Source organism: Amblyomma maculatum, chromosome 7 (genome assembly GCF_055883805.1).
Source record: "Amblyomma maculatum isolate TAMU_Amacu chromosome 7, ASM5588380v1, whole genome shotgun sequence".
In the NCBI taxonomy this organism is placed as follows: domain Eukaryota; kingdom Metazoa; phylum Arthropoda; class Arachnida; order Ixodida; family Ixodidae; genus Amblyomma; species Amblyomma maculatum.
The window spans coordinates 57603793-57617157 of NC_139350.1; the positions used below are offsets into that span (position 1 = coordinate 57603793).

At 43.3% G+C, this 13365-nt stretch overlaps 1 protein-coding gene across 1 annotated transcript in view; it reads right to left on the minus strand.

The window, feature by feature from the left end:
• The window catches only part of LOC146183323 (frequenin-1-like), a 398108-nt gene that overhangs the window by 140937 nt on the left and 243806 nt on the right, over nucleotides 1-13365 (minus strand). Inside the window, exon 2 of the mRNA XM_084608709.1 lies at nucleotides 6172-6196. Coding sequence (XP_084464835.1) covers nucleotides 6172-6196 — 25 coding nt within the window. The remainder of the gene's footprint in view (nucleotides 1-6171; nucleotides 6197-13365) is intronic.

Consider the following 13365-nt stretch of genomic DNA (forward strand, 5'->3'; position numbering starts at 1 on the left):
TGACATCTACCGTAGGTGCCAAAAACCGTTTTTGCGTTTAGCAGCGCTGGGCAGTGCAGCGCCGTTGCAAGCATTGCGGCGTCTTTGATTGTGTGATATCCTGTTTTTAACGCACTTTAAAAGCGAATAAAGCAAGATTTAGGAATAAAAGTAGCTTTAGTTTACTGAAAGAGAAAAAGGCAGCCTTCCTGAAGTTTTTTTTTCGAAAAGTTTGATATGAACACCGTTACTTGTCTATACAACACTGTGGCATAGCCATAAAACGTAGTATATGCATTTCAGACGCTCGAAACAGATACCATTTAATAGCAATGAAAGGACACGTACTCCCTAGCTAGGGAAAACAGCGCATGGTTTTCGAATTGGTTGCTGCATTTACAGTGGCATATCACCAGCGGACATTGGGCTTGCATCATATACCTCCGGAGTTCCTCGCGCAATCAGTATCGGTTGCGCACGGAAAAAAAAAAAAAAAGCTTCGGATTTCCTAGCGCTGCCGGGCGCTAAAAAATCAGTTTTTCTTCGTTAGAAATACTCATATGAGATTGGCTCCGCCATGGCAGAGAGTTTGCTCATGCGAATATTTTTATTATATTCGCAATATTAAATATAATATTATATTTTTATTATATGCTTAGTACTTGTCTCAGTCTTAACAGCGCGTTTTAATTCTGCGAATACTTTTAGATTACTTTTGGTCAAGTAGTTTTTAGGGGAAAGGAAGGCGCAGTATTTCACTTCTCCGCCTACACTTGTCGTCGGTTCCAATCCCTATCGGAAACTAGCCTCCAGCTTAGCTAAAAGAATGGTGCTAAATGAAACCACCTTGAACCCTTCGCAAAGGTATGGTTAGGGTACAATTTTAATATGAAATAATGTGCATATTTTCAACCCCACCATTTTTCTCAATTTTGTTTACGCCGACGACAACGGTGTATAATGGCGACGGAAATGGCTTTTCGGCAAAACTAGCAACATACGCTTCGCGTTATATATGTTCAAATACTGCGATACAAAGAAGCGTTAGCTGTAGCCTGGTGCAGGAGGGCGCCAGTTTTGTGCTTCCTGAGTAATTGCTTCACATTCTCGCTAACCTTGCATCAGCGATTTATCTCGCCTATTCTCCATAGCCTTCACCTCTATTCTCACTTGAGGACAATGAAGGTGAGAGCACCTTCACGAGGGCAATCCCTCTTAATAAAGTCCTGGCAGGTTGGGAGCATGTAAATTATGAAGCAACCATGGTGTACACTACAATGGTGACATTTCTTGCTACATTTCGCTGGCTTTTTTTTTTAAAGCAAGCCTCTTTTATTAAAAAATAAACATTACTTGTTTTTTTTTTGTTTTTTTTTTTTTAACTGGGCAGTCATTTACCGCGTCTTCTACTTGCATGCATTTTAATTTCCCGATTTAGAGCTTCTTGTGCGAACAACTGTTGTGCAAATGCGAGTGTAATCTTACAAGTAATTTTGTGTCATACACTGCGTAAAAAGCTGTAGTTATCAGGTATACAGAACTTGCTCTTCCTCGTCACTGGGTTTCATACAGACTAAATAAAAAAAAAAGGCAAGTGTTTTTTGTACTGCATAATGGATTTGACATTAATAACTGAAAGACGTAGCATCCAGAATCATAATCGTTTGTTACTGAGCATGTTTCTGATGGGTAAAGGCAAAGTTTTTGGCACGCCTTTGATGACAAGAAGCTTAAATAGAAACAGTTGGATTTAACTTTCCAGGTAGGCGCGTAGACTGTGAGAACCACTGTGTGCAATCCTATTGTTTTCTTTTTTTACCACCGTGACTCTTGGACGTGCGCTTACATTGTACTAGCCCGCACGTATTTTCATGTCTTGGCATTCTGGAGATTTTCTGGGAAATAATTATTCGAATCCATTTTATTTTTCCCATCTTGTACACCTTCACAATATCACCTTCACAATATCAATCAATATATCGACAGATCTGGCTTCGGCAGGCTACAAGTTTTTGCTATTATTTTCAAAATCGGGCCTAATTGGTGACCTCTATCATTCTGACTTATTTTTTGAGTGCCGGACAAAGCTCACAAGCAAAATTTTTTTATGCTGCATGTCGGAAGCTTATAGCATTTTAGTCGAGATGTTCATAAAAATATCGTACAATATTACACAGTGGCCTCACAAATATTTAAAACAATACACAATAGGTTTTCTAACGAAGTCTTTAGTACTCGTTGGGAGCGCAGGACTTCGAAATACTGCTACGCATCACCCTTATCCATTTCTGTGTGTTCATCAAAGGTATCTCAGAACATATGCTTTGCCTCTGAGTTATCTCAAAATTACTTTGGAAACCGCAGCTCATTGGTTTCATACGGCAGTTTTAACTTACTGCGAGCCATCGAAAACCTATGCTAATTTTTTCAACACATGATCGAGAGTAGCTTATAATATCTTACACTTGCCTCACAGTAGAAAGGTTTCCCAGAATACTGGACTAGAACGCGAAAGTATCACACGTCCCACAAAGTCCAAAAGCCACCCGCCGTTTTCTGCCTTAGTCTGTACTGGACACGAAATTCGGACGACGTTGCGCTACGCCGGTGTAGGATGTCATAGCGCATGTAAAAGGCTACCTATAGTCATTAATGATGAAAAATACTGTCCTATATGACCGCAAAGTCATGGCTCGTGGCAGAGTAATAATGCAATGTATAGCATCCCATAATTTTACAAAGTAACGCAGTGTAAGCTGCTCTATAATCTCTAGAAGCATTTCGTACATATGCTGATGGCTCGTAGACATATATTTTGCCATATATCGCATTCATATGCCGCGTAGCATGATTTAGTACTTTAATAATTCGTTCAAACAATTGCTTGGGTATTTTCTTTTGTACCTTTGCAGAATAGTTGAGTTTCACCGTCCTCAAAACAGGGCCGCTGCAGCTGGAATCGGATTCGCAACTTTGGTTCCAGAATTCCAAGGTAAGCACCGCTGAGCTACAGCAGCAGGTGCAAGGTTTTGCTGCGTGGGCGGAAGGTCACAGAATAAATGCTCTGATGCAATTACATGCCAAGCCTTACTGCTAGCACTGCACTTGAAAAGATAAGTGTTGCTTGTTAAGAATTGGTATTGGAGCGGCGAGCCGTACGTGAAAGTGCTGGAAGATATATATAGTGGCTGCACAGCAACCATAGTTCTGCATAAAGAAAGTAACAAAATTCCCATAAAGAAAGGTGTTGGGCAAGGAGACACAATCTCCCCAGTACTATTCACAGCTTGTATAGAGGAAGTATTCAGAGACTTGGAATGGGAGCAGTTAGAGATAAGGGTAGATGGAGAATACCTCAGTAATCTGCGATTTGCTGATGACATTGCCTTGCTAAGCAACTCGGGGGATGAACTGCAAATAATGATTGATTACCTAGACAGGAAAAGTAGAAAGGTAGGCTTGAAAACCAATATGCAGAAGACTAAGGTAATGTTCAACAGCCTAGGGAAGGAACAGCAGTTTACATTAGGTAGTGAAGTACTGGAAGTAGTAGGCGAATATGTCTACTTAGGACAGGTAGTAGCCGCAGATCCGGACCATGAAAAGGAAATAAAAAAAAGAATAAGATCGGGATGGAGCGCATTAGCAGATTACCGGTATCACTCAAGAGGAAAGTATACAGCAGTTGCATCTTACCTGTACTCACCTATGGGGCTGAAACGTGGAGGCTAACCAAGAGATTTTTACTTAAGTTGGGGACAACCCAGAGGGCTATGGAAAGAAAAATGTTAGGGGTAACATTAAGAGATAGGAAGCGTGCAGAGTGGGCCAGAGACATAACTCAAGTTACTGACATTCTAGTGGAAATCAAGAAGAAGAAATGGGCATGGGCAGGACATGTGGTGGGAAGAAAGGATAACCGATGGTCGCTTAGGGTAACAAACTGGATTCCAAGGGAAGGAAAGCGTAGCAGGGGGCGGCAGAAAGTTAGGTGGGCGGATGAGGTTAAGAAGTTCGCAGGGTTCAAGTGGATGTAGCTAGCACAGAACCGGGTTGATTGGATAAATATGGTAGAGGCCATCGCCCTGCAGTGGGTATATTCAGGCTGATGATGATGATGATGATTGGAGCGGCAGTGTGAACCAGAAAATGGGGAGCTATACTGATTCGATTTGAAAGGGCTCCTTCCATTCGTTCCGATTCAACTTCATTGCGTTAAAAACGTACTGCCGAAGTAGTTCATGACGTCCGGATTGTTAAGTTATTCACGCGTTGTCATCCCTTTGCCAAACTGGAGCGTTTAAAGAACCCGCGAGAACCATCTATGACATACTGCCCATTATTGCTGATCAAGCCGACCCATGTGTCGCTGCCTGCCTTACAGCGTAGGGAACCCTTTTTGCTTGCGTGCGCATGCGGCAAATCCAACATAGCAAATATGCGGCGCAATGAAGCGAAAAGCAGTGCAAATGCAGGCGAGGGGGGAGGGGGGGGGGGCTGGGGTAATCAGAGTGTATGCTTATCTGCCAGCAACGACTAAGCAAAAATGTATTAGGCGTTGCTCTGGAGCGTGCAACATATTCACCCGACATGATAAACGTTACTGTGAAGTTGGCCTGACAAACAGCTTTAAAACGGCCGGAGACTAATGCATGCCGCTTGCTTGAAGCGCTATAGCGAACACAGTGTTGGCATTTTTTCTTTTGCGTCATAAGCATCCGACCGGCGCTCGCTTAAAATGGGGCTGGAAGCAAATACTGGCGCGAAGCTTCCTCGCGCTAGTGATTCTCTTTTTTTTTTGTTTTATTCCAGGTTATCTGTTCACCCCTGTCATCAAGCGGCCTTGGCGCTTTCCTGCGTGAAACGCAGTGAGATGACTCGCGAACGATCTTGATAACACGCTGTAGTCTTTAAAACGTTCAAAATTATTTTAGGGGATTAGGCGCGTTACGCAGAAAGTTGTCCATCATCTTCAAAATAGTGTACGGCACAACACGATGATTTTGTCTCCGAAAATTTTCTAGCTGAAATTCCGCTGTCGGAGATGGCGAAGTTTGTTTGGCAAAATTGGCGAGGCTAACTGGAAATGCGCAGGAAAGTGCAACACTGGACAGAAACAAACAAACAAAAAAACGATACCATGGGGCGCAGGCTCATTAGTCGCTTTCAAAGTTTCTTTTTTTTTTTTTTTTGAAGGTAAACGCATGACAAAATCAGCCGTCGCTATTTCACTGCATCTCCGTGCAACCTTGCTCGATTGATGCCGCTCTGTTTCCACAATAAATTGTTCATCTGGAGTTACAAAAAGTAGTGAACATCAGGCTGTACTTTCTCGCTCAGTTCGGGCTCCACAAGCCACTTATTCATTAGGATTGCATATGTAACCTTTAGGAGTATTATAGCATAGTTGTTAAGCGGCCGCTCCTGGACTGCGTGTCGGCGGCCGTCCTGGATGTCGGCGTAGTAGCTGACGGCGTAATAGTTAGTGTAACCAGCCGCCTGCCAGCCGTGGCCGGTAGCGGTCGAGCAAAGTGCAACCCGACCCGACTAGCAGGTGGAAGATTCGAGATAAAGAAATACCGTTTCCGCGTTTAAGAAGAAAGGGGAAAAGATAATGGGTGGGTAATTAGACTTAGGTTGACGTGGCACGGCGGCGGCATAGGCATATGTCATGCAAGCGCCTCCTTTACAAGAGGCAAGTACTAGGCAAAGGAGCTTTGAAGAACGGGTACGTGTTCGGAGACGTGGAGTAGTAGATTGTAATTTCCAATATATACGTGTCTCTCTGAAATCCATTAGGCCAGTTGTGGTCAGATTTCGCATTACCGAGTATCGTAAGCGTCGAGCAGTCATTTCTCAATGAACATTTGTTATACGTTGTCGTGCAGCCACTTTGGCTGCACGAGGTTTTGTTCGTTCCCCAGCCGCTGAGGCTTTGCTTCCACTGCGCCAGCGCTGTTTTCTCGAAGTAAATTGTTCCGACAGATAGCGCGGCGGCTTGATTCCAAGCCTGTAGCTTGTCTAGATATATTGCAAATACCCTCTTCGTGTAAATACCGTGCCTCTGAACCACGCCATTTTTTTTTTTGCTTGCCGCCCGCAGTTTCAACGGGCTTTCAAACGGCAGGAAATTAAAGGCTGTTTATGTTGAAACATTCAACTAGATACATAGAAACATTCTGTTCCACTTACCATTTTCGTAGCTGCTTTGCGTCAACTGCGAAAAAAAAAAAAAAAAGACGACGAGAGGTTAGTGACGAGCTCCATGGCAAGAGTACAGATAGAGAGAAGTGAAAATACAAAGACGTCCCAGGACGCAGCCAGCAAAGATGCAGCTTGTGCCATAAGAAGGCTTACCTTTAGCAGACTAAAGCTCCCCACTGCTGCGGTCGGGCGTTCCGCATATGCTGAATATCATCGCGGGCTCAGTGCTTTTTTTTACACAACTGTTGCGCTGTGCTTTTCAAGTTATTCGAGAGTCTCTTTCCTTGCGGTGGTAACCAAGAGAAGGATGGAGCAGCTTTGTTCTTTTTCCTTTGCAATGCTTGGTGAATGTTTCGTATTTTCCTGTATTGTTAAGCTTATGTCTGCCATGAACAATTGATATCCTCCTTCGACGCGAAGGGCCTAGTGTAGGCAATGAATTTTATCTATCGTGTTTTTCAAATCTACGAGTATCCAAATCTTATCCAAATCCCCGAGTACCCCACATTGGTCAATGGTGCTCTTGCATGCGGAAAGTTCAGTATTTAAAGGACTTGGGGATGAGACAGGCATTCTTGCCGGATCTTATCAGCGTTTCAGGTGAATTTTTTAAACACCGCTATAGCTCATCCGAGGCAGCGAATGTGATATAACGACTCTGATCCCAGCCTCATACCAAGTTACGCACACGCGCGTCGCTATACCAACGTTTTTGCTCAGGCGGCTCGGATATTGTCTATAACGAAACCTGAAGATGTACTGAACAGGCGCCACCCAGCGGAATTCTAGAGAGCTGCCAGGAGCCTTGGCTACCATGTATTTTTTTTTTTTCATTTTTATAAACGCTGCACTTTCTCGCTGCACGCCGGCAATGTAAGTTTTCGTTACCGGGTTACTTCGTTAATTATAGCTTTTTGAGCTTTTGTCACAGTTTTGTCGTTTTTCCTGTGCCATGTGGTTACTTGTGCTGCAAGAATTAAGCTGCCTACACTGTTACAGTAAAGAAAAAAAAAGACAACTCATTTTGTGTGATCACTCTGTAAAAAGCGAGGATTAAAATAACAAACCTACCTCAAGTACTGCACGGCACTGGCTGATATGACTTGTAAATTCCTACAAGTATAGCTAAGCTAAGAAATGTTGTAAAGAAGCTAACATAACAATACAGTCTGAGCTTGAGTGATTGCAGCAGCGTTCGTAGTTTTGAAAGTAAACGTGTGAGAATTTAAAACCCAAGGTTCTCCGTCAGAGATATGCAGATGCGATACAACCTGAAGTTTCTTACTAGAACAGTACCGCATGAAGTAAGATTAACCGGAAAAATCGACACATCTTTCTGTGTCGATTTTTCCTGTGTGCGTCTTCTTGGCCGGTTAATCTTACTTCATGCAATGCACCAACTAGCCCAACAACGTGTTTTACTGAACAGTACCGCAGAGTGACAAAAATAGTAGTGAAAAACAAAGCACACAACTTTTACCAAAGATGAAATAGCAACTCTGAATAAAAAGGCAGGTCTGTTATACTTATGCCGCCGCTAGAACCTCATTTACACACCTCGATGACGCAGGCTGGGATAGCAGCGGCGTAGGCCATAAGAAACAAGCAAAAAACGAAAGGCTGCGGCACCCAGCCTGAATAGAGCATGTCATCAATTCCGCCGAAAAATACCGAGCGCAACGAACGCTGTCAGCCTTCATTCTACCGATGAATGCGGTGTGAACCATGACTGGCCCTATACCGTCAGTCTAGAAACGCCAACGTGGCAGCAATTCCAAATTCAGGCGGGCAGCAGTATCAGGATAATCAGCAGCCATCTTCATTTCGTCCTAGGTCTGTACGCCCAAGGATCGCGCAATCAACAAATGAACAGAGCAATTCATGTTCGAGCACGATGTCTTACCACGCACGCAGTATGGGTTCCAGGGGAAACTTTTGAAAACCTAGGATGCTTTTTTAGAAGTACACCACGAAGTTTTCGATAATCCTAACCGAATGCAAGCACGAGCCATTCTTAGTTAAGAGCTATAGAGGACAGCGTCGACGACGTTACGCGGGATACCGTTCCGGGCAACCTGAGGCCACAAACGTTTACATATTATTAGAAATTGTGTTTAGCTACGAACTAAGACATGTGATGAATGCTACACTAGAATATGGGCAACATGGGGTGATTTTTTTCTTGGAGCTCGTACCTTCGGGAATGCCATCATATTTGTGTACACGTGAATTCTGCGGGGACCTACCTGATCATGAAAGGCAAACACAAGATTCAAATATCATGTAGCTATGTCAAGGCACTTTAAAGAACCCCAAGTGGTGGAACTTTTCGGCGCCCTGCACTAAGGCGTCTCTCTCAGCCTGAGTCGGTTTGGGACGTTACACCCTACAAACCAAGCCGAAACAACTATCCCCCCCCCCCCCCCCCTAAAGTCGAACCGTTGTCATCATAATATCTTTAAAGCGGTTCTAAACATTGCAGCTGCTATTAATGCTTGAGCGTAGTTTCAACGAATTGATGCGTCTCGTTCGGTTTCCGCTGCTCACCGTCGTTTCGGGAAAGGGAACGTGACAACGCCTTTTCTTTCACTACCTTTAGACATGCCTCGATATCATCAATGACCCTTTACTTGTGCGCAGCTGTTCGCAAGTTCTGAAGCGCTTAGAAACTACCGTTTTGGGGTATATCACTTCTCAACGTTTGCAGACTTTTTGTTTTTAAACCTGATAGAAACCTTTGGGCCGCCTATGCAGGTGAGTTGTGCAACCAAGGAGAATCATGTGGCTGTTAGTTTTGATCATCAGGTGATTAATTATCTAAAATTTATTATTTGTCATTTTGTTTTTTATTTTACGAAGCACTCATAGTGCAAAATTAAAAACGTACAACTGAAAGGTGTGCCCAGTTTTTATATTCTCGAGACCGGCCTTAGGGTCAGAAATACGCAATTTAAAGATGCTTAAGGTGGACCTCTCGCGCGGCATATTTATAAAATGGCGTCGGTCCCCTTTTTTATGCATCTAGTTTCGACATGGTATTTGAATATGTCGATGGTGATGATGATGAAAACATTAATTATTGACATTGGCTTATATTAAGGGAAGGCTGGTCGGGTCCCTAGTCCGGGACACCGTTGGCAAAAGCCGCTGCCCGTGCTCTTTCGACGAGGGCCCGTTGTTCCTCGAGGTCCGAGCTGGACAGGGCCGCCTCCCAGCCTTCCCACGTTGGCTGATTTATTATATCAATACTAGTGTTTTGTTGACAAGACCATACCATATGGTATAAGTTTGCCTTCTGACCACAAAATTTGCACGGCGCCCAAAAGGATTCGGGCTCAATGGCGTGAAGTGTTGCTCGATTATTAAATGACAGTTTGTAACCTTCGAAGGTTACAAACTACAAGGTTACAAGACCCTTAGCGGGCTTCGGGAATGTCTGCCTTTCAAGGCGCAAATACTGTAATGTCTCTGAATATGTCGAAGAAACAGTCACAATTTTGGTGACATAACACGCACAGCGGCGCTATGTGATAAATATGGAATGTAGGGAAACCAATTCAACGCGATTTTAAATGCGCATATTTGTATTCAGCCATGATGCTAGTGCACAAGGAGGACACACACTGCGGGTAGGCGGACAGGACAAACGCTAGTCCCGCAGTGTGTGTCCTTGTGCGCCAGCACCATGCCTGAATTCGTTCACCAACTAGCCCAGTTAAGGGCATTGATAGCATATCTGTATCCTTTATTTATAACTGGTCTATCAATAAAATTAAAAAAAACTAGGCTTGTCTTTGATGCTTACAACCTTCAATAGCGAAATATAATATTGCCCCTACATTCGAAAACCAGAATATCATGAATTTATTTTAGGAATTGATTGTCCAAACGATATACCCTACCATGGCATTTCACCTTGGTTCTCAACCCATAGATCATACAGACTCCACCAAAGTATCGCTTTGAGGATTTTAAATAAAAGTTTATAAGAGGCGACGAGATACACACGTTGTCACGCACCGAAAAGAAAGTAATCGCCAATCCTCATGTTTAACTTTTCGCGCCTTGGAAGCTTTCTAAAATTTGTGCCATGAACAGGAGACATAAACGGCAGGCTTGTAATTAAAAAAGTCGAAAAAAGTTCACTTAACGCGATACGCTCGTTGTTTATCAGGTTACGTTTAGATGTGAACTGCTTTACATCAGTCAAGCAGATTGTTGTTTCAATGGGCAGGCAAACGAACAGTGCTGAAATGTGCGCCGCCGTGAAGGGTGTTTCTTCAATGCCTTTGACAGAAATTGCTAAATCTGCTTTCACAAACCTGAAGGAGCAAAATTTTTGGAGTGTACAAAACACACAACTAAGAGACTACGGGCGCGTGTTTTATTAGAAATTCTGGAATGGAATGCTTTAACAAGGCATCTATTTTAATTAGGGGCGCAGAACTCGCTTTTCTAGAGATAACTCTGTAGCCTTCCTAATTAATTGTTTCTTTGTGAGTGTTCTTCCATTCTTTAGTAATTTACATGCAGTTAATTTCTGGGAGGGAGGGGGGTGTAGATGCTAACAGCTTTTCTTAGAGAGTTGACCTGAGCCCTTTTCTTTGCTCTTTTATGCAAGGAGTTTTCTTCAGATTTTTTTCTTCATTTGTTCATTTTATTATCGCTTTTCTTCCTAACGCACCTTATGGTTGTCTATTTCTTATCAGCTTTTTTTCTCTTTCCCTCCTGTTTCTTATCACATTTTTTCTCTTTTCCTTGCGTATTTGCAGGATCTAGCATTATAGTGTAGTAATCTTCTTTGTGTTCTTTTGTTTTCATAGGCTTATTGCTCCTGGCAGTCGAGGAAAAATGTGGCTAGATCAGTCGCTCCCTTGCCTCGTTGGTCGCATTTTGCCAGATGGCCAGGTGTACTAGGAAGGGAGGGAGAAAGAGGAGGACCGTAGCAGTGTTTCCGTGCGATAGCTATAGTTTGTTGCTTGTTTAGCGGACCTGTTATATGGCTTGGTTATCTTACAGAAGGGCCAGCTTGTTCCAGAATTAATTCTAGTTGCCAGTGACGCTAGTTCTGCAGCGTGTGTTCTCATTGTCTCCCTAGGCTGGGCAGCGTTAGTAATGAATTTTACCCAGTAACGTACCACTTTTCCCCATGCGCCGCGACCTAAGTGCTCTAGGACCTCGTGGCCCCCTCGCAGTCTTTCCTCTTGTACGGCCAGCAGCTTTTGCTAGTGCGCCGTGCTCGAATGGTGGCTACTGGGGCTGGCCGTTTGAACTAGTGGGCCTAATTAGGATGGGATATTGTTTTTCTATTCTGCACGCTATAGTGACAGCGGAAAACACAACAGTTGGGAAAATCACGTCGTCTTCTTATCACAACCGCCCAGTAACAAACGTGGAGTGGCACACCGTGTGGGTACTAAAGGGCCACCAGAAAGTCGTCTCTCGGTTACTTTCTATGTTCACTCGAGGTGAAATATTGCTGGCGGTCAAAAAAAGCTGGAGGCCTGTACTGACTCTGGGATATTTAACTCCGAATCCCGTGCTAATCAGTGCGCATATGTACAAAGAATGTGGCACTCATAGACAAAGTGATACTAAGCAAGCATGTTAGAAAAAGCAAACAAATTTAGAAACTGTGCTGGAACGTCCTATTAAAGAAGGTAATGAAAAACATGCATGCTATCTTCAATAATACTTAGGAAAAAAGGATATTTGCGCCAGTTAATCCTTTTTGCTTAATAATATAATGGCTTATTACGTACACAGTTTTTGCTCTTTCGTTTACATGTACAGAAAATTTGTCTAGGTTCCAAAGAAAAATTACAACGGTAAGCAAGAACTTGACCTTCATTCTATGGTTTCTCTCAGAAGCACATTATTTATTTTGAATCATCCCACAACTGAAACCTGCTCCCTGGAGCTTAATAAACGTGACAATACAGCAGTTCTTGATTACTCGACAGTATTTCAAGCACGCCACATGCAATTTCGCGATCTTAGTATGGCGTGATATGTTGCTAGCAACTTCCCCTCTGTCCCTTATAATGAGCTTATTCCTGCTCGGCTGACTATAGAAGGACGTTCTGGCAGCTGGACTGCAGCCTTTCGTTGAGTGTATATTTTGCCACGCTTCCAGAAGGATTGTTCTGGTCGTTTGATATGAACCAGCAGCGACATCACTGTGTTTAAAGCAGGTATCAGAAAACCTGGTAGGATTTGGTGGAGCCCTTCACGTTTTTAGTATATCATTTAATGCTACACACGTGTTATGTGTAGCATTAAAGCATTTTAGAAACGTTTTGAGTTAGCCAGCTCCATAAAAACTGGCATCCCTTCTGGTTTGCCACTTCGGGCATTGTAGCTTACTTTCAGGTAAGTCACACATTCATTGGAGTACTCTCGTTGAGCGAGCATCCATGCCAGCGTGTCTCACACTCATTCACATTTTCCGCGCATAATGACGGCAAAGCAAATTGAATAAGTCGTATGGCACGCTACCTTGATTATGAACAGGCAGGAAGCGTATACCATACGGTATAATTAGCCGGTCCTTTCTAAATGTCCGTTGTAATATATATTCCAGAGAAATACTACGTCCCACCAGTCGGAGAAAGTATGGTCTATGATTTCCGGTTTATGGCAAATCAAGCAGTTGATCGACCACGAGATAAGGAATCCTTGCTCCCTCAACTATTGTTTAGCAGGTAATGTGCCACTGCGTAAAACAAAAAGAAAATTTTATGCTGAGGATCGTACCGGCATCATTTTAAATATTTTGAAGACGTCTTTAGCTACCCCTCTACAGTGTAATGAACGATACGCAGGGAGTGGCATCATTGCATCAAACAAGTTCTTGTACAGGTGGTTTTGCGTGAAAGCATTTAGGTATTCCAGTGAGGATATTATTTTAAAATGTTAAGGGAAGCCGAAAAGCCATATCCCTCTCTCTCTTTCTCTCTACCTCCCTCTCTCTCTCTCTCTCTCTCTCTCTCACACACACACACACACACACACACACACACACACACACACACACACACACACACACACACACACACACACACACACACACACACACACACACACACACACACACACACACACACACACACACACACACACACACACACACACACACACACACACACACACACACGCACACACACACACACACACACACAC